The sequence below is a fragment of the Tarenaya hassleriana genome, unplaced genomic scaffold (assembly GCF_000463585.1).
Source record: "Tarenaya hassleriana unplaced genomic scaffold, ASM46358v1 Cleome11, whole genome shotgun sequence".
Lineage (NCBI taxonomy): Eukaryota > Viridiplantae > Streptophyta > Magnoliopsida > Brassicales > Cleomaceae > Tarenaya > Tarenaya hassleriana.
The window spans coordinates 1,186,756-1,210,135 of record NW_010961290.1 but is presented as its reverse complement, the minus strand read 5'-3'; the positions used below and the strand labels follow the sequence as shown (position 1 = coordinate 1,210,135).

Genomic DNA, 23,380 nt, shown 5'->3' with positions numbered 1-23,380 from the left:
AGAGAGAGAGAGAGAGAGAGAGAGAGAGAGAGAGAGAGAGAGAGAGAGAGAGAGAGGGCTATAGAAGGCAGTCTTCGTTAGTTCTTTTTCTTCCTCGTCGTCCTTTGTTTTCTTGGAAAACAACAATCCGACAAAACACGCGCATATTTTGCTTCGTTCGCCGGAAAACTATGCCGGAGGATTCGACGTCGATTGACTATGTCATGGAGAAGGCCTCGGGGCCTCACTTCTCCGGCCTCCGCCTTGACGGCTATCTCTCTTCTCCGCCGTCCTCCTCCGTCTCCTCTCTGTCGCACCTCCGACCGGCCGCTTCGTCATCTTCCGCTTCCTCCGATCCCAGCGCGCCTAAACAACCGTTCGTTATCGGTAATTTTCGTTTCGCGCTTCGTTTCTGCTTGTTTTTTTTCTTCTGCCCGAGCTCTCTCACCTTCGGATCACCTGGCTCTTTATCACTCGATCGCTGGATTTTGGCGCCCATGGAGTTTCTTACCGCATTTTATTCGATTTATCTCAAGTTTTTGATGATAAAATTTCGGCCTTTAATAGCATTCTTGCTACCGAGATTAACAGAATTGAACTTCGTTCACCTGAATAAGATGAGCAATCTGCATGGATATCAGTTTCTAGGGCTTAATTCGATTTTTGCCCTCGACTACGTGATTGTGTAGGAGTGTCTGGTGGCACGGCTTCTGGCAAGACCACGGTCTGCGACATGATAATCCAGCAACTTCATGATCATCGAGTGGTTCTTGTTAATCAGGTCTGATTCCGTGGGCTAGTTTGCACTTGTGTTTCACTTGCAAGCTGGGAAATCTACTGTTGTATTTGATCAAGATTACGGGCTTCTGGCGTTGGTTTTCATGCTTCTTGTTGATTAGGATTCCTTTTACCGTGGTTTGACTCCTGAAGAACTGCAGCGTGTCCATGAGTACAATTTTGATCATCCGGGTAAATGCTCTTAATGGTTAATCCTCTTACTTTTGCTCACTGATTATGGTTTGATTAGCAGCATCTATATTTAGCTCACAGCATTTGGTTAATGTCGCTTATTTTCTTCTGCAGATGCCTTTGACACTAAACAGCTTTTGGTCTGCGTTGAGAAACTAAAGAGCGGGCAGCCGTATCAAGTTCCTATCTATGACTTTAAGACTCATCAACGTAGATCAGACACTTTTCGTCAGGTTCACACTCTTCTATGCATTACCATTATTAATGTTGTCTTCACCAAAATCGTCTCTCAATTGGTGCACTTAATTATCTCTGTACTTCGTGGCCGTCCAATGTACCGTAGTTTTGCGGCCATGTGTTTGATCTACTGTGACTTCAGGCTTTGCAATCAGAGAGCATGCTTTTATAGAACTAATATAACTTTGACTCCTCTGTCAGGTCAATGCTTCTGATGTTATCATTTTGGAGGGGATTCTTGTTTTCCATGACCAGCAAGTTCGGAATCTGATGAATATGAAGATCTTTGTTGACACAGGTAACTACATACCTTGATTATAGGATCTTTGTTGATCCATGAGTCCGGAACCTGTCTTTTTCTTTTTCTTCCTCCCATAAGCAAGCATACATCTTGTCATACTTATCCATTTTCATCCTGTTTCTGATCTTATTTATTCTATGTAGCTCCAACTGTTATTGTGATTAAATTTCCTCATTTCATTTTTGTAGTTGATGGGATTTCTCACTTTATTCCTATCACATAATTTTTTAGCGGCTAGGGCTGAGTTGGTGCTTTTGAAGCAATATAGTTATCTGCACGGTGTCTATCTTTTTCTTCGCCTTCCTCTGAATCAGACTCCTCATCTTAGCTATTAACTGATTCCAGATGCTGATGTGAGGCTTGCTCGCAGAATTAGACGTGACACTGAAGAGAGGGGTCGGGATGTGAGCTCCGTACTTGAGCAGGTGAGGCCTCTTTTCAGGTTTTGGTGTAGCATTGATCATAGGCATATCCAGAGGTTTTTTATTCACTCTAGTTAGTTCCCTTGATAATGCGCCTGATATACAAGGTCAGGAAACATCGACATATGGTTCCTGCTTTTACTGAATGCCGCGTTGTCTCTCAATAATGGCTTCTTTTATTCTGTAGTTTGGTGAAGTGGATTTTGAGCTGTTGTGTGAAACAGCAATATCTGTGAGCTTCCTGTATTGTTTAACTTTTATTGTCTGATGATGTTGTTCTCATTTGCAGTACGCAAAGTTTGTGAAACCTGCATTCGATGATTTTGTGCTCCCCTCAAAGAAATATGCGGATGTGATCATTCCCCGAGGAGGCGATAATCATGTTGCAATCGATCTGATTGTGCAACACATCCGCTCAAAACTTGGGCAGCACGATCTCTGCAAATTTTACCCGAATGTGTACGTTATCCAATCAACATTCCAGGTATTTTCTTGTCTTTTGCCAAATATCTGACTCTGTATTAAGGTTGCAAGTTTTTCGAATCATTAGTCTCACACAAGAAGAATCTTGATTGCAGATAAGAGGCATGCATACGCTTATTCGGGACAAAGACATATCTAAGCATGACTTTGTATTTTATTCAGACCGACTCATTCGTCTGGTATGTCCGTGTCGCATATCTTCCCTTTGTACCCACTGAGCTTTTCAGGCCTCTTGTTATGATGGTATCTTGATTTTTGAATTGTTCTCGGCTTTAATTTTCAGGTTGTGGAGCATGGTCTCGGCCATTTGCCATTCACAGAGAAACAAATAGTTACTCCAACAGGTAATATAGGAGAATGACGTGAGCTGTAGGTTACCTTCCTATAATCATGGTATCTGAAAATTTTCCCTGATTTATCCATGGTATCCTTCTTTCACATGGATCTTGTAAATTTTTTGAGGCCTTTGCTTCATGGGCATGGCCTAGAAAACCTGGTTGCATATTGTGGGAATTGATTCACTAGCAAACAAGTCTTTCAGGGTTAGCTTTAGCCATAATTGGTGGTGGGTGTTTGGTCTTAGCACACATATCAGATGCAAAAGAGACATCTGTTTTCCAATATAGAACCGGATACTCCAGTTATTATGGTTCTAAATTTTAATTTTTTGCCACTTCAGGGTCTGTGTATATGGGTGTTGATTTCTGCAAGAAACTATGTGGAGTCTCAATCATTAGAAGGTGAGCCTTGAAAGGTATTTGCGTTATTTGTGTTTCTGATAAGGAGGGCTGCCGTTCATTACAGTCACAAACTGTTTACACATAGTTTCTTGTATTGTACGGTTTTTGATTAGTGGTGAAAGCATGGAAAATGCGTTACGTGCATGCTGCAAAGGGATCAAAATAGGGAAGATTCTGATCCACCGCGATGGTGACAATGGACAGCAGGTATGTACGCTTTTACACAACTAAAGATTAAACATCTTCATCATCTCTAAAACTCGTTGTTACGCGTGAATCCAGCTTATATATGAGAAGCTTCCTCGCGACATCTCTGAGCGCCATGTCCTGCTCCTAGATCCTGTTCTAGCCACAGGTACAATGGTCTGGGCCTTAGGCTACTGAGGAATTTCAACTGTATATAACATGTCTTTGCTTCTCTTGTAGGCAATTCTGCGAACCAGGCCATCGAATTGCTCATACAGAAAGGAGTTCCAGAATCCCACATCATATTCCTCAACCTCATTTCGGTGAGATCCAAACTCAGTTTTTATCGTTTTTTCCTTGTTGTATGGAAAAAGGATGAGTGTTTTCCTTTTTGTTTTAACGATTTTACTTTTTTGCGTTTGCGTTTTGTGTCCTATAAGGCCCCAGAGGGAATCCGCTGTGTGTGCAAGCGGTTCCCCTCGTTAAAGATAGTGACGTCGGAAATAGACCAGTGTCTGAACGAGGAGTATCGTGTTATACCAGGCTTGGGCGAGTTCGGTGATCGCTATTTTGGCACTGACGAATAGTCTCGCAATCGCAGCGTTTTCACCAAACGCGATAACTGTGCATGTTCAGCGCGTTATCAAACGCCAAAATGGGGTCTTATTCCCTGTTTTTTTTTTCCCCTATGAAACAGCGTTCAAAAGCTGATGGCTTCAAATTCCACTCACCCTTTTCTTGTATTGGCACTTCAATGGAAATCAAAAAAAAAAAAAAACAGTACACATCTGTAAAAACACGTCGTCTTCATTCTTGTTTCAAAAGGGTTCGAAGTGAACAAAACGGTGACGTTTCAATTCGTAGTGAGCCGTTCCGGTTTTGTCCGGTTCTATTTTCCGGGTTCGGGCAATAATCCAGCGAGAGATATGGTAACATTGGTTTATCCGCATCCGCCACTGATTCCCGTCGAACACTTCTTCGTTTTCGGGGGTTCACTATCCAATCATCACCCGCCACGTGTCTACTCAAATCGTCTCATCCACCTCCGCCGCTTCCGCCTCCGGTCGTATGAACTGTGAATCCGCCCATTGTACAATTGCCCGGAAAATTATGTCGACGTGAGATTGGAATTTCTCTCGTCGATTTGATTCTCAGGTTGTTCTCACGTGTTCAACCTCCACCGTACCGGTGATCGTCGAAGGCTAGCTTCCGAATTATTCAAGTGTATTGGCGTCGACGATTTCACTTTCGATCGGCATTTCGGTGATCGCAGTGTTCAGATGACGTTGTACGATTTCAGTTCAACCTCGAACAAAGCCAAAGCCCCACGGTTTCAATTTCTTTCCGACGACTCAGAGGTATTAAGTTCATACACTCATATTTCACGGTTCGAATTCAATTGTATCTTCAACGCCTAATTTACAAATGTGTTCCAGCATTGAAATTCTGGTCGTCTTCTAGAAGGAGGTTGGGGTCAACAAAAAAAGAAGAAATCGGTAGCAAAGAAATCGCCTGCTTAGAAGCGACATCGTTTCTCGGAATGTAGAGGCTGGAAGACTGAAGGAAAGATCGATGATGGGAAGTTTTGTGTAGGCTCACAAGGAAAAGAGACACACGTTTGCTTCAGAGGCAAGGGAGCATGGTCCTTTTCTTATTGGTAAGAACTGACTCTTGAAGGAAAAAAAACACATGCTTTACAAGGAGAAAAAAGCCAAACCTATGATATATTTACCTTAACATCACCTGTTGAGTATGAAGAAAGAGTGCAAAACTTGATAGAAATACCTCCAAAAACTGAGTACGACACTGCTGCAAGCCACTGTAGATGTTTTGGTGCATGTAACGACTCACTGTCCCTTTCTGTCTTTGGGTTTCACCAGGTGAGGAAAAGCTTGTAGAATGTTGTATGCCCTTAGATCCTGCCTGGTCAAGATCCCGACCACTGGACACATCTGAAATCGAGTTGATCACCGAATAAGTTAGTGCTGCTAAAGTTTGGATCTTGCAGGTTTCGGAAGTGAAAAAAGGCTTAAACTCACCCCTGCAGCTTGGATCTTGGGAACGATGAGCAAGTGACGAAGACCCACTTGTCGGAACAGCACCATAGCCTTGGCCACCGACATGCTCTCCACAACTGTGTATGGGGTTGTGTTGGTGAGTGGGTGGAGATCAACATACATCTGCATTTCGCTGCTCGTGACCGTCGCCTCCTCGAAGTTGTCTTCTCTCTCGGCCAATTCCACCCATGTAAATTTCTCCCTCACTTCCCAGTCTTCGGTCCTTCTTTTCTCCGTCAAGAACCATCTCTTTTTCAGAACTTTAACTAGGTGCGCTCTCAGAATCAGCCCATGCAATTCCGTAGCACCATCGGCTAGACCGACTTGAGGTGCATCTGCATCGTCTAAGACTGGAAACGCATTGTGTGTCGTGTTCTTGAGCACGTCGACTATATTAGCGACCTTCTCTATGCCGTGAAGGGTCACAACCGAGGTCTTAGCGTCAGCAAGCTCGCCAACAGTGAGGTTCCTCATCCACGGCTCGGGATTTGCGTCCAAGAAAGGCAAGCCCTTTAAGTGCAATATGATCTCGTAAATGCTTGGGTTGAAGCTGTCTCCTACCGTCTTTGCAATTAGAAGCACAATCATCGTGATGGGCAGCAAGAGAAGGTTGTTTGTGAGCTCTAGGAATATGACACAGAGTGAAACTGTCATTCTCATTGAGCCAGCCATGAGAGAGGCCGCACCAAGAACAGCATAAAGACCTTGGTCAATGCTTGTGTAGGATCCCATGAGAGTTCCAAGCATCCGGCCGTAGGCTGAGCCCATGAGGATGATGGGGAGGAAGAGACCAGACGGGGTGGCGATACCGAACGTGAAAAGCCCCAAGACACAGTAGAGGATGAAGAATATCCAGACAGAGCCCATGCTGAATTCATTACTAGTGTTTGAAGAGAAGATGTTCCTGACAGCATTGTCGTTGGTGGTGAGAAGGAGAGTGGCTAGGTCGTTGTAGTAACCATCCGGGCAATTGAACTGTTTAAAGTTGCCCGATCTTCCGTTTGTTGGGCAGGTCTCAGAAATAGATGGATCACAGGCCTTGCATTGCGTCAGGAAAGGAAGACCGTACAGGCAGACTGAGGTGAAGAGTGATACAGAAAGAGCCAGAACCACCTTATGAACCTTACCCTTCCTGCAGAACACAGACCAAAGGTATGCAAAGTAAGTAACTCCGTGCTAATCACTCGATATCGGCCTTGAATCGTACATTATCTGTGACACTTACTGGTTGATGAGATTGTAGAAGCGGAGAACTTTATGCAGGAAGTGATTGTACAGACTCCCGAGAAGGCCACCGATGACACCGATCAACGTGACCGGGATGATATCCGCCATATGGTACCGAACGGAAACATCACTCACATCAAACATGATGAGCCCTCCTCGTCCAAACAGCCCACATTTCCCGGAGTTGCAGATCTCCATGAACTCCCTGAGCACGACCACCACCACGGCGGTACTGAAGAATGTCCTCCATAGGAGAGCGCTCCTCCACCAAGTGGCCACCTCCTCGAGTGCAAAGAGGACACCTCCGACTGGCGCCCTGAAAGCGGCACAGACCCCAGAAGCAGCTCCGCACGTTATGAGGTCCCTACGGTCCCTGTCGTTGTTGATGTAACGTAGCCACCGCCACTTGACCCGGTGGTTGTCCGGACCGCCTTGTCCGAGAAGTGAAGCAATGCAACTTCCGATGTGAACCAGAGGTCCCTCTTTTCCCAGATCAAGCCTGGCCGCAACCGCTCCAATGCTGCCAATGATCTACCAAACACCCGCCACCAGGAAATAAAAACATGTGAGTTAACCGAAAACCCGAAAAGATTTAAGCTTTTCGGGTTTTATATTTGACCTTGACGATTAAAGTGGAGGCACCAAACATGTTGGGAGTGTCTACGCCATTAAGGTAAGCTTTGATCTCAGGAATGGTCGGTCCCGCAGCCGTAGGAGCAAAACACACACAGAGAACTGCGGCCACCAACGTAAGTCCGAGGTTTGCTCCCGTGAATATTATCAGACCTGCCACGTATCTGCCCTGACGAGATTTCCGTAACAATGGCAGGGAGAAAACTTGGACCGGAATATGCGAACAAGCAAGTGGTGGAAATGGCACCTTTTCTGGGAAATGAAATGGGCGACAGCGAGGAGCTTGAAGCCGGTGATGTTTTCTCCGGCGAGATTGATGAGAGTGGCGATGAGACCAGTCAAGAGACCCACGAGACAAGCCAGTGCCCATTTCAAGAATATGTACTGGATCACTTGTGTCTTCTTTCTGCTTCTCCAGTCATGTTTGAACAGATCGTTCTCGTTTATTCTATATACATCATCCAATAAAGAGAAATTATCCAAAAGCCTCCTGTCTGGTCAGAATCTTTCTCGTACCAACCGTTTATTTATCAAGTAACAAAGACCACAAACTCATCCCCGTTCTTATCCTAAACCTTGTTCGTTTCTTGATGAATACTTGATCCATGACGGATCGGGAAAACAAAAAAGATCGAAACTTGGAATGAAATTATAGAAACCCGGATTCCATAAAATCATCAGAGGAGAGAAAAACATTGAATATACGGATTATTTTAAAGCCACGGAGATGGATGTAAGTGTAGGGAGACATTACTCATAGTCCAAGCTCTCAATCTTGGAGACATTGGCACCGACCAAAGCAAGTGGAGTGGAAGAGAGTGTTCTCGTGTGTCTCTTCAGTAGAGGTTGTTGATTCACTGCGTTGTTCTCTGGATCTGCTTCTTCTCCTTCTCCATGCTCTTTGTTACCGTACGTGTTCATATCTTCGTCCATATTTTCCGACAAGATCTCCTGTTAAAAAAAAAAAAACAAAAACAAAAACACAGACAGAGACAAAAACTTGTTCTCTTTGGAGCTTCTGCAGCCAGAGGTTTTACTGTTCTTGGTACCCTCTCTCTCTCGAACGGCACTTTTGAGAGGCTTTTTCCTTTTTTCTAGTTGAGAATTTAAAGCAATTTTTTTCCCTCCGGGGTTTGTCTCTACATACACACGGATACGCACGCATACCTATATAGCATACATATACGTATATGTATCATGCATGCATATATATGTGTGTGTGTACACTATCTATACGTTTATGGGTTTGTTTTATTTGTTACTGCCATGGTGCCCAATGCGCTACATTATTGATAACACCATCATCATGGCTGCAGGAAATATCACACCAATTCGTGCAAGAAATTTAGATGAGTAACTACGTATATTTACGTGCAATTTTGTTTTATTTTTTATTTTTTATAATTAGCTTATTTTCATTCATGGGTTAATTAGCTTATACACGAAGTATAATCCTTAGTTACCACAAATTGTAACCATGTCGGATAATCATTTAGCATAAGAAGAAAATAATAATAAATTTTGCAATGATATCAACACCTACATGCATGTCTATCATTCTAGTTAATATTTTCTTCAAGTGTAAGATTTTTGTAATTCACATATTCATTAAGATACAATCCAAGTTGAGTGCAAATAATTAAATTTAAGTCAAACATCAATCATCGACAAGTATATTACATGTTATGACATAAACACAAACACTATTCTAACGTGTAAACAAAACAGCAGTTACAGTCGAGCTCGAAAGATCTTTCTGTCCACTGGCCAAGATATTTTTGTAATTGCTGACGTGGGAGTTCTTATCCATTGGATGCTTTCTTACCAAACCATACAAATTTTATAAAATAAATTATAAAATTATACTATGGTTTAAAAATATAAACGTAGCTTGGATTCCGACTGATTGATTGGTTAAACCCACCATTGGGCATTTTAGGAATTGGTATCACCTTTGTGATCATCATGCGCAATATAATACATGAGTGACCCGTTCGTATATTCCATGGGACACCCTTTGTCTTGTACATTAAAAAAAAGCTTGCACCTATGAATGATTTGTTACAAGATTCCACAATCAATCAAATTATATATAAAATATCATTGTATACAAAAATTATGAAAGCGACGGGTATTTACATCACATCTACAGTGACCCGAATCAGAGAGACATATTGGACCGTAAGATTTGGGAACTCCCGTCGAAAATACATAAAAATAAAAATAAAAATAAAGAAAAAAATCTGTAGAATGCAATATATACCATTTTTTTTTGTGTGATTTGTAAATGCTTAAATTTGAAGCGAACTGAATTGGAAATAATCAAAAACTCTGTTCTGGCTTTGAAAACTCACAAAATCCAATCAAATCGAAAAGGAAATAAGTTTTATTGGCGGCTTAATATTTTTTTTTGTTCTTGATTTAACTTGGATAGTGAAGGGATATGAGTAACATTAGATCCAAGAACTGGAAATTACTGTCCGTGATTGCTACGAAAACGCTATTGGGGGTAAGAAATTGGCACAATTGAGAGAATCCAAGAAATTACCAACGATAGAAAACGCGCGAGATGGGTTACCTTATTTATCGGATCTTGAAATGAAAAACTATCTGGGGGGATTTTTTTCATTAGCAATTCAAGATTCCTATTCCTACAGACCATGTTCTTGGATTCAGAAGAGCAAAGATGGTGAATGTTGTGAGAATGGTAAAGTTGCCGTACCTCGTCATAGGCAGCCTTCTCCTGGCGATTCTCTGGTTGTTGTCTAACCCATCACCATGTCCTTCGGATTCAAGCAGGATCAGAGAAACTGTGTTTGCCCATACTCGGCCTGTAAGATCGACATCATTCCATTAGTACTTCTATGCCATGATGAAAAAACCGTGATTCGTATCTGAGTACCTCTGTTATCACTGATAAAGACTAGTTTTCCTGGTCATAGGATCCTTCTGGCCTATCGAGATTGCTTACAAGATCGAGAATGGAAGACAGGACTGTCATAGTTACCATGGTGGACCGAGAATGGGCGAAACCCGGGTCTCTGCTTGATCTGTTCCTAGAGAGTTTTAGGATTGGGGAGAGGACCAGACACTTCTTGGATCATGTGATTGTTGTGGCTCTAGATGATGAAGCTCTTCGATATTGTGAAACTGTACATCCCCACTGTTTCCATCTTAGAAATTCTCGAAGAACGTCTACAGCAGAGGAAACTTCAACAAACCCCGATGGAATGGCTGCCACTTGGAGGAAAAAGGCGCTGTTGAAAGAGATTCTAGAACTCGGGTACAACCTGATTTTCACCGTGAGTTCTCTTGCACAATCTCATAACCATTGCAACATTATCCTTTCTGCAAAGTGAAACTAGAGATTTTATCAACTGATAGCTTTTGAATATGTGAGAAGTATACCTAACAAGAATTTATACACCTCACTTTGTTACTCTGCTTACTCACCTGTCCTTGCTGCTTTCTGAAACGTATGTGATTTGGCTTGGCTGCAGGAAGCAGACGTGATGTGGTTAAGGAATCCCAAAGTGTATTTGAGCCCTCAGAATGAATTCACAGCTGCATGCAGTTCCACTCCAGGAGCAGCTGCAGAGGACCATGGAGGATTCTTCCATGTGAAATCGAACGATGTTTCCATACAGTTGTTTAAAACCCTGAATGTAGAGAGGGTATTGTCCCCTGCATCTGGAAAGCAATCTATATGTGACATCTTAGAGCGGAGAGATGTAAAAGAGGTGCTTGGGGTGCGAGCAACATACCTGGATGATGCTTACTTCATGAGTTTTTGTCAACCGAAGACACAAGATTGGAGCAACCTATGCACAGTTCATGCAAACTGCTGTCATGATACAGACAGTAAAGTGAATAACCTGAAGCAACTTATGGAAAACTGGAGAAATACGACAGTGGGAGAGACTGGTACCTGGGGTTTATCTCCATTATGGAGAAGTCCAAGCAAATGCAAAGGAACTTTCACTCTATAGCTTCTAGAAGACAAAATACAGGAAGCCTAACATCAATAAGAACAAATCATATGTTAAATGAGATTTAAAAAAATGTTATTGCCTGAAGCAAGTTGTCTGCAGAAAAACACTACAAGGTACCAGAAGAAGGGACATACAGAATCTGAGCCATGCAACACAACTTACATATGTAAAAGTTCAAAAAAATCAGAACTTGAAAGAGCCCAGAATTAGAGCACTGCGAAAATCATGGCCAGTAAGGTGCATCTTTCCATCAGGCATGTCCCAGTTATCCTCCTCTTCATCTTCTTTCTCACTTTTGGTAACTTCTTCCTTTATCTTCTGAGAAAACCTCAACTTAGGACGCCTGGAACCAACGATACAGATGAATGGTATATATATTATAAAAGTCCATTTCTTCACCAGGATTTTGACCCAATATTGCTATGCTGAACAAACCGAGCAATGAACAATGCCCATGAAAGAATATTTGTTCTTCACCAATCCTCCATTTCGTCATGTGAGATCGGAGCAATGAAAGATATTCCGACAACTAATATCCAATCTTCGCAGAACATTGTAAACTATGAAAATATGTTTCCCTGCACTCCATATATAAGCTTTAGGGCACCGATTAGCTTCCAGATGATTGAACGCCCGATCCATAAAACTTTCTCAGGAACCAAACAGAGGATACTAGTTACTCAATACCAAAATTCAGCATGAAAATGACACGAAACCTTTTATGATTGCGCTTGGCAGCCTCCGCTTGCACTCCTGAATAACTCCAGCTCTGATCACCTCCCTCCTGAACCGATTCAGCAGCCTCTCCTTGGGTTCGTTCTCATCGACCAGAACCAGCACGTTGTAGCCTGAACTGAAGTGAATCTTGTTCGCGTACGCGAGCGAGGGACAGATCACGGAGGCAAGCTCAGAGGACAGGAAGCAGCGGATGAAGGCTCCTCGGCAGCCATTGATGCGACGGTGTGATCATTTCCTCGTTTATGAGAGACCACCGGTGAAGGAAGAGGGGGATGCGGCGGCAGAGTAGTTTCCGTCTGCGATTTGTACGGAGAGACGAAGGAGATGAAGTTCGGGAGGAGGAGGACGCCGTGAAAAGTTTCCCCCTTCTCAATGGTCAGTATACCGTATACACATATCCGGGCCCGGGTCTGGGTCTGGGTCCGAGTTCGCGGTAACCGGATCTATATTGGGCTATATGGGCTTTAGGCCGACGTATTAATATTATATTATGGTTAATTTGGGCCCATGAAAAGGCCTACTAGGCCGTTAGGGGCTTTAATCATGTGTGCACACTTTGTACTCTGTGACGCCGACTCAGCCAGCAAGAACGCCGAGTTTGAATTTCTTTCGGGTTTCTGAGACAGGAAAAGGAAGGGAAAATGGCGGGAAAACGTTCGTCGCCGTCGTTCTCTTCTCCGCTGCTAAAACCGCCTCCGATGAAGGATGAAGGAGAGACGGCGGCGTTGTGCTGGAGGAAGGAGGTCGACGAGAAATTGAAGCGTCTCCAGTCGCTGCTCTTCGGCGCCGACCACTTCCTCGAGAAGCGCGACTTCTCCTCAGCCCAGATCCTCGGCCTTCGCCTCCTTGGATTCCTCGATTCGCAAATTGTCTCCGAAGAAGATCGCGTTTTCATTGGTCCCATCCGTCGGGAAGCTGCCTCTAAAGTCGAGGCTGCTTTTGAAGGACTCGTTTCGGATTCGGATCGGTACCTGAGCCATTTATTTTGTTTTGCTTGTGAAATTCGATGCACGTTGTTACCTGTTACATGTTCAGCTGGTTAGAATCTTCTGAATATGGCTTGAATTGTCTGGGGCTTGAAGTGTTTCCTACTCGTTCCTATGTAAATGCATGAGGTTTTCGGGGTTTTATGTCGGATCGATTTTTTGCTGGTCCGAATATTAAGTTTTCTATTCATGAAGTTGGTCATATTGAAGCTGATATGTATTATTGGATCATGGTTTATTTCCTCTAAATCTTTGGACTAATTCTGATCATTCGTTTTTTTAGCTGAAAATGAAATGTCAAGTCATCTTGAAGATTAACTGATGCTGATAGTGGGCGAGCTTGCATTTCTTTTTGGGGGGTAATCATGTGCCTGAAATTTTAAATTTCTGTCTTGCTCGGTTGTAGACGGGCCTTCGAACTTGCAAAAACCGCTCCTGGAATTGTCTTCAGCAACCAAGGCGAATTTGACGTCGAAAAGATTAAGCAGTCAAAATACTTTTGTGCTCTTCTTCAGCAGCCTAATGGAAAGAGCAGTAAAGAGATGGTAATTCACTTGTGAATGGCTTCGTTTCTCACTTCAGCTTGTCAGTGGTGAAGAATTCAGAAACACATCCTTGTTTCTTCTGCCCAGTATACTTGCTTTATGCGTTACCACGACTTTCTTTCTTTCTTTTTTAACCTGAACTTCATCTCTGAGTTTTTTTTATCAGGAAGAGCAACTGGATAAGCGTAAGTTTATCCCCAAGGCATCGAAGTCAATGACACAGACAAAACTGACTTCACTGTATGGAGACACAATTACTAGGCTGGATGGCTTGCCCAAAAATTCTCTGAACAAGCAAGCCAATGGCTCTGATGAATGTATCATCCTTGAGAGAGGTCATGGACATGGTTTTGGAATAAAGCGAGCTCACGCAGATACCAGCAGCCCCACGATTGATGAGGAAACAAAGACAGATGGACCTGCTAGGGGATTCGTAACTGCCAAAGCTAAATTGGTATAAGGATCTTTGACTATTCTTGTATTAGGGCATCAAATAGTGCAATTTACTGTATGCTGATAAAATTTAAGACCAGTTTACTAAATCTCCTGCGAATCTTCTTGATGGGTGCTTTGCATCTATATATTCTTGAGTGTCCAGTACCCTAATATTGCAGTAGCATAAGATCTTGAGCTATGTTTTTGTTGCTGTTTACGTAAGATGATTAGTGTCGCTTCTGGTGTAGGAAATGGATGTGCGACAAAAGCGAGGATCAATAGGATCGATGAGTTCATCACTTTCTCCACAGAGTGATGGCAGTGCCTTAGCTAGGGGCTATGGTTCAAGATCAGGCGGATACTTAAGGCGTGGATACCGTGGCAATTTTGTTCCACCAGTTAAATCCAATGGGAATGGAAATAATGTCGGTAACATGACATCCCGAATTGGTGGCAGGACTGATGATGCATTGGACGAATCTACCAGAACATGGTAAGTTGTGTATACTCTTATTCTATGGATCAGAGTCTGTGGTCGAGCAATAGAGAATTCATGTCCTGAGCTGGTGTCCCTTGTGTCTGCCCTTGGCTTCTGTGCTTATAGGACTGTTCGTCTAAATAAAACTCTGAAAATCTATTATTTATCACTTGAACATGTGCATGATGCAACTTTGGAGAAGAAATGATACATCTTTTAGTTGCATGAACCCTTCTAGGACAGGAAAATTAGCTACAGATGCAGCAAAATGATCTACTTCTGTCACTGTCATTTTAGTAATTCAGTTTAAACAATTCTAGGTCCCATGTCCTTGTTTATAGTGCTAGTCTGCAGAAGAAGTGTCTAAGCATTCAATTAAATTGACGCTTGCATTCAATTGAATTCATGCTTACACCACAGAAAGATATTTAAACTGTGTTTGATATATTTCCATGCACTAAATTAAGTTCTCTGTCTAGCTTGGAGATGCTCTGTGGTCCTGATGGCGAGCTCCCAGAGAAACTGAGGAACTTGGAACCTCGCCTTATAGAGCATGTCAGCAACGAGATAATGGATCGAGACCCCAATGTCCGGTGGGAAGATATAGGTACTGTATGATAATAAAAGAATGTTTCTCCATGGTTTCCTTGCATTCCTCTTACATCTGGAGTTTCTTACTATTTGTTACATGGTGCAGCTGGTCTGGAGCATGCTAAAAAGTGCGTAACCGAGATGGTCATTTGGCCATTGTTACGTCCTGACATATTCAAAGGTTGTCGTTCGCCTGGAAGAGGGCTTCTCCTTTTCGGTCCTCCAGTAGGTACCTCGTTCTTTTCGATTTTGGAAGATAAAATATAGTCAGATTTGTGATCTTTTGTATCTGTATGTACTATGTTTCAGGGTACTGGTAAAACGATGATCGGAAAAGCTATAGCTGGAGAAGCCAAAGCAACGTTTTTCTATATTTCAGCCAGTTCATTGACAAGCAAGTGGGTTAGTCTGACACCATTCACTCTGAGCTTATCCCCAAAAAAAAATGGCATGAGAGACATAATGCACGGCTGGTCGCAAAATTTAGGACAATCATTGTGATCAGAACTTCAAGTATCTGGAAAATTGCCATCTGATTCTTCCTCCAGAATCTATTTGTTCACTTCCTGGTGATTATGTGGGGAAATAACATTTTCAAATGCCAAAATTGCAGATAGGGGAGGGTGAAAAGCTAGTGAGGGCTCTTTTTGGTGTAGCAAGTTGTCGCCAGCCAGCTGTAATATTTGTTGACGAAATAGACTCTCTCCTATCTCAGGTGAGTTATGATCTCTCTAGGACCATAACTGTTGATAAGCACCCACACTCTATTCGCTTGTCGCCATGAGGCACTCGGAAAAAGAAATGAACCTCTAAGCTGAAGCATGGGTGGTCAATTACCTACTTAACCACCCGGAGGCTGAATTAGCCATCACTGAAATAATTGAGTAAAGGCTTTGGCAAGGAAATGTGGAGGCTAAGGGTCGAATTTCATTTCAGCCACAATTCCACCAATCTGAATAAAGTTTTGTGATCTGTATCAAAGCAAGTGAATGGAATTCGGGACTAAAAATCGTCTGCATACAACTTTTTTGCTTTTATGTTTGACATTCTGCATAACATTCATCTTGCCACAGCGTAAGTCGGAGGGTGAACATGAAGCAAGCAGAAGACTCAAGACACAGTTCCTTATTGAAATGGAAGGATTTGACAGCGGCAATGACCAAATTCTCCTCATAGGTACTATGGATGGAGCCTGTGAAGCTGCAGTTAATTAAGACCTTTGAAATATTCACTGTTTTTTTAAAATGTTTTTTTGTCAGGAGCGACAAATAGACCCCAAGAGCTCGATGAAGCAGCTAGAAGACGACTTACCAAGAAGCTCTACATCCCTCTTCCTTCATCTGGTGAAAAACGATAAGATTTAATGTCTAGTTTTGTCCATTTATTCTCAGTAAGATTACGAACATTGCTCTAACACACTTCTGTTTATGCATTGAAGAAGCAAGAGCCTGGATTATAAGGAATCTCTTGAACAAAGATGGACTATTTACACTGTCCGAGGAGGACATGAACACCATATGTAACTTAACCGAAGGTAAATTCGTAAAGCAACTCCAAACACAATCCTTTTTTTTTTCCTGAATCCAAGTTGCTCATATGACCTTTTGTCTTATAAACTTGATATCTAAGATTTTACTTCCTTTAATCCGGGAGGCCAGGCAAAGCGCTCTTCTGTATGAATCATGTACAAATCAAACATTGAATCTGTCAACTCAGTCCCTACAAATTATTTGCATCGATCAGAAATTGAACCCTAAACCTAATATTTCAGTAAATTATTTCGAATGTTTCTGCATTCAAGTTCCAAACTTCAACATTCCTATTGGCCATAACAGGTTTGAAGTGTTCGTTGTTCTGATCCGAAGAAGATGTAACTTTCATGGCGGTCTTATTGCAGGGTACTCGGGATCAGACATGAAGAACCTGGTGAAGGATGCATCGATGGGTCCACTGAGAGAAGCTCTCAAACATGGAATAGAGATAGCCAACCTGAAGAAAGACGACATGCGTCCTGTTACTCTTCAGGTAAAATACACTCTCGCAAACACCTTAGTTCTGCGGTCTTATATCAGAGCTCAAACTCTTTGATCCGTCTTTTACATCTGTCTGCCTCATCACGCAGGACTTTAGGGACGCAATGCAGGAAGTCAGACCATCGGTCTCCATGAATGAACTCGGAATCTACGACGAATGGAACAAACAGTTCGGGACTTTGAACCTCTGAGAGACGGAAATTAAGAAAGAGCTCTGCTCTATGAAGGTTGCCCCCCTTTTTGTGGTCTTATTTCGGACAATATTGATCGGTATTATAATCATCACGAGCCTTTTAGGATAGAAATCCGTTGGAGGAAAGTAGTTGAAATTATACCGTATCTTGCCATATGAACAGTAAGGCTTAATCAATGAAGTGATTCACGGAACAGAGGGCATATCAGTTCTGTAACCATTGTTTCATCCCAAAAGAACCGGTTTCAGTTGAAATCGGGCATCGGAGCCCGTTATACAATTCGCGCCCATGTAAAAGAGCGGGAAAACAGTTGATTGGTTAGATTACTTAATGGGCTTCTATCTTTCTGGCCCATTAATTTGGGTTCATTCTGAACAGCCCATGGACTCAATTATATAACAAATTCTATAAACTCTGAATTGGGCCTGGAAACTGGACGGCCACGCGGTGGCGCGTGGAATTCTCAATTTTGCACGTGCAACCCGTGTGTTGTGGCCGAGTTGACCATTAGGCCCACGGCTTTCCGCCAAACTACTGTTTTGCCCTCTCACTTCGCGGGCCATTTCACCAAATGTTGGCGCCAATTTCGCTTTTCCCCCGCTCCACTCCAAAATAATTCTGGAAAACAGCCCAATAAGAACATTTATTTACACACCAACCAACCATCCGAAAAAATCCGGAATCCTCTGCGTATTCACGAAATTACCCTTCATCTTCTCCCGCAAGCTTCTTGAAATAGATTTCAAACATTTTCCCATTTCCCTCCTCACATTTCCCCCTCCGATTCAAACATTCAAAGCCCTAAAATCCCCAATTTCCTCTATAAGTATCCAATCTCAGTCTCCAATATCTTCACACAATCTCAAAAACCCTAATCAGTTCTACATTTCTTCCTCAATTTTTCGATTATTTCACTAAAAATGCCTTCCATGCCTGAGGAGCCGCTCCTGACGCCGACGCCTGACAGATTCTGTATGTTCCCGATTCAATTTCCTCAGATCTGGGAGATGTACAAGAAGGCTGAGGCCTCGTTTTGGACCGCCGAGGAGGTCGATCTGTCGCAGGATGTCCGAGATTGGGAGAAGACCCTGAACGACGGCGAACGGCACTTCATCACCCATGTCCTCGCTTTCTTTGCCGCCTCCGACGGTATTGTGTTGGAGAACCTCGCTTCCCGGTTCATGTCCGATGTTCAGGTCGCGGAGGCGCGTGCATTCTACGGCTTCCAGATCGCGATCGAGAACATCCATTCGGAGATGTACAGTCTCCTCCTCGACACCTACATAAAGGACGCGAAGGAGAGAGACCACCTTTTTCGCGCCATCGAGACCATTCCTTGCGTCGCCAAGAAGGCACAGTGGGCGATGAAATGGATCGACGGGTCTCAGAGCTTCGCCGAGAGACTCATCGCCTTCGCCTGCGTTGAAGGGATCTTCTTCTCCGGCAGCTTCTGCGCGATATTTTGGCTGAAAAAGCGCGGGTTAATGCCGGGATTAACTTTCTCGAACGAGTTGATCTCGCGAGACGAAGGCCTCCACTGCGATTTCGCGTGCCTCCTCTACAGTCTCCTCAGGAACAAGCTCACGGAGGAGCGCGTGAAGTCAATCGTGCGTGACGCAGTCGACATCGAGAGGGAGTTCGTCTGCGACGCGCTTCCATGCGCGTTGGTGGGCATGAACCGTGACCTGATGGGTCAATACATCGAGTTCGTGGCGGATCGGTTGCTGGGTGCGCTCGGGTGCGGCAAGGTGTACGGTGTAACGAATCCATTTGATTGGATGGAACTGATCTCGCTGCAGGGGAAGACCAACTTTTTCGAGAAGAGGGTTGGAGAGTACCAGAAGGCTTCGGTGATGTCGAGTTTGAACGGACACAGTGCCATAGAGAACCATGTGTTCAAACTCGATGAGGATTTTTAGATTTTTTTTTTTCGTATAATGTATGGTTTTTAAATCCACGTAACCCTTAACGAAATTTTATACTTCTGTAATGGTTGATCCATATTTATTATAGTTCGGTAGTAATTAGATCTGAATTGTTGTAATTTCTATTCTCCGTGTTATTTGTTAGTTTTGTTCAAATCCAGCATACGTGGAGATGGCCGAGTTGGTCTAAGGCGCCAGATTAAGGTTCTGGTCCGAAAGGGCGTGGGTTCAAATCCCACTCTCCACATTTCTTTTTTTTTTTTAACTCAATTTTGTCTGTCTCCACAATGCCCAATATGAATTGGGCCTAACCTTCACTTTTTATTAACAAATTCCTAGGCCCACGGGCCGAAGCATTTACTAGTCGGCCCATTTATTGAGACCCCACCATTTTTAATTAAATTAAACAATTGGTGGAAAAGCAGGCCAATAATGGATGATTTTGACTTTTGAGTGGACAAGGCTGCGTGGAATGTGAATCCACACTTGACTTGATTCCACAGTTTCTCACTTTTCCCCCTCCCCCCATCTTCTTCCTAGTCATCGAAATCTGTCCTTTCCTCCCAAATCACTCTTTCTCCACATCACATCTCATAATTACCAATTCCTCTGTTTTCTTTGGAAAGAAGCAAAGTCTATTCATTTGTATAAATCTGTCCATCTGTTTCCGTGTGTTGTGTTTGTTTGTATTGTATGGCTCCTTTGACAGGAATACCATCGTCTTCCAATTCCTCTGTTTTCTGTTCCAATATATCTGACTTCAACTTATAACCAAGTGCCCTTTTCCACCATTCCCTTTATAACCCATATCTCGCCATTTTCTCCACAAACCAATCTCTCTCAGCTCGTCTATCTATACATAGAGAGAGAGAGAGAAGGACATGTCGGATTGGGGGCCAGTGTTCGTGGCAGTGGCGCTGTTCATACTGCTGACGCCGGGATTGCTGGTTCAGATCCCGGGGAGAAACAAAGCGGTCGAGTTTGGAACGTTTCAGACAAGCGGCGTCTCTGTTCTTGTTCACTCTCTCATCTACTTCACCCTCATCTGCATCCTCCTGCTCGCCGTCCACGTTCACATGTACATCGGCTAATTAGTTATTCCTTCTTCTTCTTCTTCTTCTTCTTTTTTGTTTATTAAATGTACTTTGCTCTTCTTCATTTGGCTCTCTCTCTCTCTCTCTCTCTCTCTCTCTCTCTCTCTCTCTTTCATCTTCTATGAATTCCTCTCCGTGACCATTAACAGGGGACTTCCCTTAATGTACTACTACACGTGTTCATCACTAAGCTAATTCGAGTAATTAAGATTGAATTCAAATGAAGCACACAGCAAAGTAACAAGCTTTCCGACAGAAAAAAAACTCAGCTGTTTCAGCACATTACGTACACATATGTATTCGCGTGAGATCTGTGGAGCTAGGCGTAGACATGGATCTCAAGAACAACGAGGAAGAGGATGAGAAAGAGGCCGTACAAAACGGTGTGGACGAAGACGGAAGCAATGGTGGTCTTCATGTTCATGAAACCCAAAGGGCTGTCTTTGCCTGGGATCTGCAACAGCAACCCCGGCGACAGAAACGCGAATAGCGCCGACGCGATTAACGGTGCCGCCCAATCGTGCATCTCTTCTCTTCCTCCGTTAACTTCCTCCCCAAGTAACAAAGACCGTAACTTTCTCTGCAAGAAACCAGAAGAGAGATGGCAACTTTCAGAGGAAGAGATGAAAGAGGAGATGCAATGGAGATTGGGAGAAGGGAATAGTTGGGGCGCCTTTGTATCGGCCAAGAAGAGAATCAGAATCCATTAAAGTTTTTTTTTTTTATTTTTATTATTTACTTTTTGAAAATGTTTTTTTTTAAATGTAATTCACGCGAATAATCCGGTAGGTTCTGCCCACTCACGGCTCTTCATGATCAATAATTGCCGACCCTTTTTTATTTATTTATTTATTTTGCAATTTTTCTTTTGTTAAGGCGCATTCCATTAGAGTTTTTTTTGTTTTCTACTTTTATCATTTTGAACAATATTTATTAGTAGTATTTAATAAACACATGCTAATTCTATCCAATATAATATGCATATATAAATCTTTAAAAAATACACGTATTTCACGTATTTTTAATTGATAAAAAATCATATTTGAAAAGAATTAAAGTTAATTTCAAATAGAATAGTTATAACTTTAATTTTTTTTTAAAAAAAAATCAAATCTACAATAATTGAATGGAAATAGATTTAAAATCTAAAAACTAATAGATTACTGATATGACTTTCATCGATTTTAATTATTCCGTAACATTTCACGGACTTGGCATATAATTTTTTAAGGAAATTTAAGTTAGAAGTAAAGGTAACCTTTCTTGTTTTTCTTTCTTCTTTTCTTTCTATTTTTTATTTTTGGTTAAAGGGAAACTTACGGAATGGCACATTGAATTTATTAGGGCGGTGGTGGGTCCACGCCATAATCTAACAAATATATATTTTAATATGCTTCAAACGTATAATTAATTATCCATTTAATTGGTCAATGACTAAGTTATTAAGAAACTTAAAATCGTCCTTCAAAATCCAGCTTTTCATGTGTGCATCACAAGAAAATCAAAACCATAAATAATCGTTCATGTAAAAAAGAAATTATTTTATATTTGATTTAGTAATATATAGGCACATAATTACTAAAGAAGAAAAACAAAGTTGTATTTTTTTAACAAGTATAAAACTTTTGTACCGTAGATTCACATTAGCGTAATCAATTCATACATCAAATTAGTATGGTTTAAAATATGGGTTGAATTATTTTATTTGGATTTCTTTGAGAAGTTTGTGCATGCAAATACACCTACTACGAGGTGGTAGACATGCCACGTTCTTTCTGTCTTTATATACACACACATATATATCTTATATATATGTGTATATATATATATAAGACAATGTATTTTCACTTTTTTCTTCACGTTTTATGACAATGATTTGAATTGTATTTAAGATATGATTCTTTCCGTAATTGCCGTTATGATATGGTAATAATACGTAACTACAAAAAATATTATTTCGTAATAATAAAATAAGATAAAAAGGTACTCTAACAAAAAATATAGAAGACTTTCGAAATCGATGTTTTTATAAATTAGATATATTTATTACCAATTATAACGATAACTATCATCTAGATATTAAAGATAACGCCCTAATATCAATTACTATAGGTATTAATAATTGTCGTGCCTTCCTAGGTTGGATATTTATTACTTATTAGCTTTCTTCACTGATTCCATATGCACGAGAATATGTTATTCATTTATAAATTAATTAAATAACAATTTATTTTTTAGAAGTTTTATTTAAAACTAAAATTAAAGCCCATAACTTTCCTCTGCCATACACTATCGGCTTCTCTCTCTTCACCGCTACAATTGAAAAAGGCGAAGCCTTTACCTTTTACACTCCAAGACGACACCGTATCTTGCCTCTTCTTGGCGGCATCAATGGCGGACTGGGCTCCAGTACTCGTCGGCGTTATTCTCTTCGTGATTCTCTCTCCGGGCCTTCTCTTTTCGTTGCCGGGAAACCACCGGACTCTCGAATTCGGAAACCTGAAAACCAACGGAAAAGCAATCGCCGTTCACACGCTCATCTTCTTCGCCATTTACTCCATCTTGATCATCGCCGTCAATCTCCACATCTACACTGGTTGATCTGATCTGGCGAAATAAAAGGTACCCATCTCGAAGCTGGGCCTTCAGGAATCTTCTGAGATTTGTAACTCTCTGTCTAAGGGTTTCGTACTTTGTTCTGGTGTATGATTCTGCAGTTGCAGCGAGTAGATTTGACGAAACAGCTGTTGTATTGTGCATTGGTATCACTGAAATGTAGTGCAAGTTTTTAAAATTTGTGGGCGTTATTAACTTGTGTTATCTGCGAGTTCCTTCATATGGTTTTTGTGTGGTAAAAAATTTGGAAGAAGATACCGAAACTATGATCACGAGAAAGGAAAGCAATCTGTGCTATTCCCGTGAAAGAAAGAAAAAAATCCAAACTTCTTTAGTTGATTTGAAATGTTCATTGTTTTACAGAGGATTTATTACACTTTGGTTACTTCTTCCTGCATTTTCACACGCTTTTAAAGAACAGCTTTTGATATGCTTTCAGTTAATTCGGAGATTTCAGAGGAAAGTGAGGTTAGGAACTGTGTTTATTTGCTTAAATTATTTTGGGGTGGGGGGGGGGGG

The 23,380-nt window shown here is 41.9% G+C and overlaps 6 protein-coding genes, 2 long non-coding RNA genes and 1 other non-coding gene across 14 annotated transcripts; 6 read left to right on the top strand and 3 right to left on the bottom strand.

The window, feature by feature from the left end:
- Positions 1-14: 14 nt before the first annotated feature.
- On the top strand, positions 15-4,796 carry LOC104805332 (uridine kinase-like protein 1, chloroplastic). Its single transcript, XM_010529866.1, has 15 exons — positions 15-366; positions 669-760; positions 879-948; positions 1,063-1,181; positions 1,387-1,483; positions 1,832-1,911; positions 2,198-2,392; positions 2,487-2,570; positions 2,675-2,735; positions 3,071-3,131; positions 3,245-3,338; positions 3,414-3,486; positions 3,558-3,640; positions 3,758-4,675; positions 4,754-4,796. Exons 1-14 carry the CDS (start codon positions 171-173, stop codon positions 3,902-3,904), a joined length of 1,452 nt encoding a protein of 483 aa, XP_010528168.1. The 5' UTR covers positions 15-170; the 3' UTR covers positions 3,905-4,675; positions 4,754-4,796.
- A 184-nt stretch (positions 4,797-4,980) lies between these two features.
- Positions 4,981-8,337, bottom strand: LOC104805330 (chloride channel protein CLC-b-like). The gene is made up of 6 exons (XM_010529865.1): positions 7,989-8,337; positions 7,482-7,682; positions 7,221-7,398; positions 6,600-7,132; positions 5,357-6,506; positions 4,981-5,269 (listed from the first exon to the last, which is right to left on the bottom strand). The coding sequence occupies exons 1-6, from the start codon at positions 8,165-8,167 to the stop codon at positions 5,165-5,167; spliced, it is 2,346 nt and encodes a 781-aa protein (XP_010528167.1). The 5' UTR covers positions 8,168-8,337; the 3' UTR covers positions 4,981-5,164.
- Positions 7,039-7,523, top strand: LOC104805329. Its single transcript, XR_770464.1, has 3 exons — positions 7,039-7,166; positions 7,292-7,350; positions 7,431-7,523. It is a non-coding gene; the product is annotated as an uncharacterized LOC104805329 (long non-coding RNA).
- A 951-nt stretch (positions 8,338-9,288) lies between the features above and the next one.
- Positions 9,289-12,316, bottom strand: LOC104805327. Of its 6 annotated transcripts, XR_770462.2 has the most exons (8): positions 11,943-12,316; positions 11,389-11,569; positions 11,163-11,249; positions 10,999-11,078; positions 10,688-10,924; positions 10,242-10,582; positions 9,957-10,065; positions 9,289-9,885 (listed from the first exon to the last, which is right to left on the bottom strand). It is a non-coding gene; the product is annotated as an uncharacterized LOC104805327 (long non-coding RNA). The 6 variants fall into 6 exon arrangements; XR_770463.2 differs by having other exon boundaries at positions 9,289-10,065; positions 10,242-10,595; XR_770459.2 differs by having other exon boundaries at positions 9,289-10,065; positions 10,137-10,582.
- A 233-nt stretch (positions 12,317-12,549) lies between these two features.
- On the top strand, positions 12,550-17,471 carry LOC104805328 (fidgetin-like protein 1). The gene is made up of 13 exons (XM_010529863.2): positions 12,550-12,931; positions 13,357-13,495; positions 13,662-13,949; positions 14,179-14,423; positions 14,888-15,015; positions 15,106-15,224; positions 15,309-15,401; positions 15,613-15,714; positions 16,073-16,175; positions 16,259-16,342; positions 16,438-16,533; positions 16,897-17,024; positions 17,122-17,471. Exons 1-13 carry the CDS (start codon positions 12,606-12,608, stop codon positions 17,221-17,223), a joined length of 1,953 nt encoding a protein of 650 aa, XP_010528165.1. The 5' UTR covers positions 12,550-12,605; the 3' UTR covers positions 17,224-17,471.
- Positions 17,472-17,987: 516 nt separating this feature from the next.
- Positions 17,988-19,341, top strand: LOC104805326 (ribonucleoside-diphosphate reductase small chain C-like). Its single transcript, XM_010529862.2, has one exon. It carries the CDS (start codon positions 18,147-18,149, stop codon positions 19,143-19,145), a length of 999 nt encoding a protein of 332 aa, XP_010528164.1. The 5' UTR covers positions 17,988-18,146; the 3' UTR covers positions 19,146-19,341.
- On the top strand, positions 19,318-19,398 carry TRNAL-AAG. Its single transcript has one exon. It is a non-coding gene; the product is annotated as a tRNA-Leu (tRNA).
- A 301-nt stretch (positions 19,399-19,699) lies between these two features.
- On the top strand, positions 19,700-23,232 carry LOC104805325. Its single transcript, XM_010529860.2, has 2 exons — positions 19,700-20,229; positions 22,615-23,232. Exons 1-2 carry the CDS (start codon positions 20,033-20,035, stop codon positions 22,844-22,846), a joined length of 429 nt encoding a protein of 142 aa, XP_010528162.1. The 5' UTR covers positions 19,700-20,032; the 3' UTR covers positions 22,847-23,232.
- On the bottom strand, positions 20,311-21,097 carry LOC109116343. Its single transcript, XM_019201588.1, has one exon. It carries the CDS (start codon positions 20,769-20,771, stop codon positions 20,565-20,567), a length of 207 nt encoding a protein of 68 aa, XP_019057133.1. The 5' UTR covers positions 20,772-21,097; the 3' UTR covers positions 20,311-20,564.
- Positions 23,233-23,380: the final 148 nt, after the last annotated feature.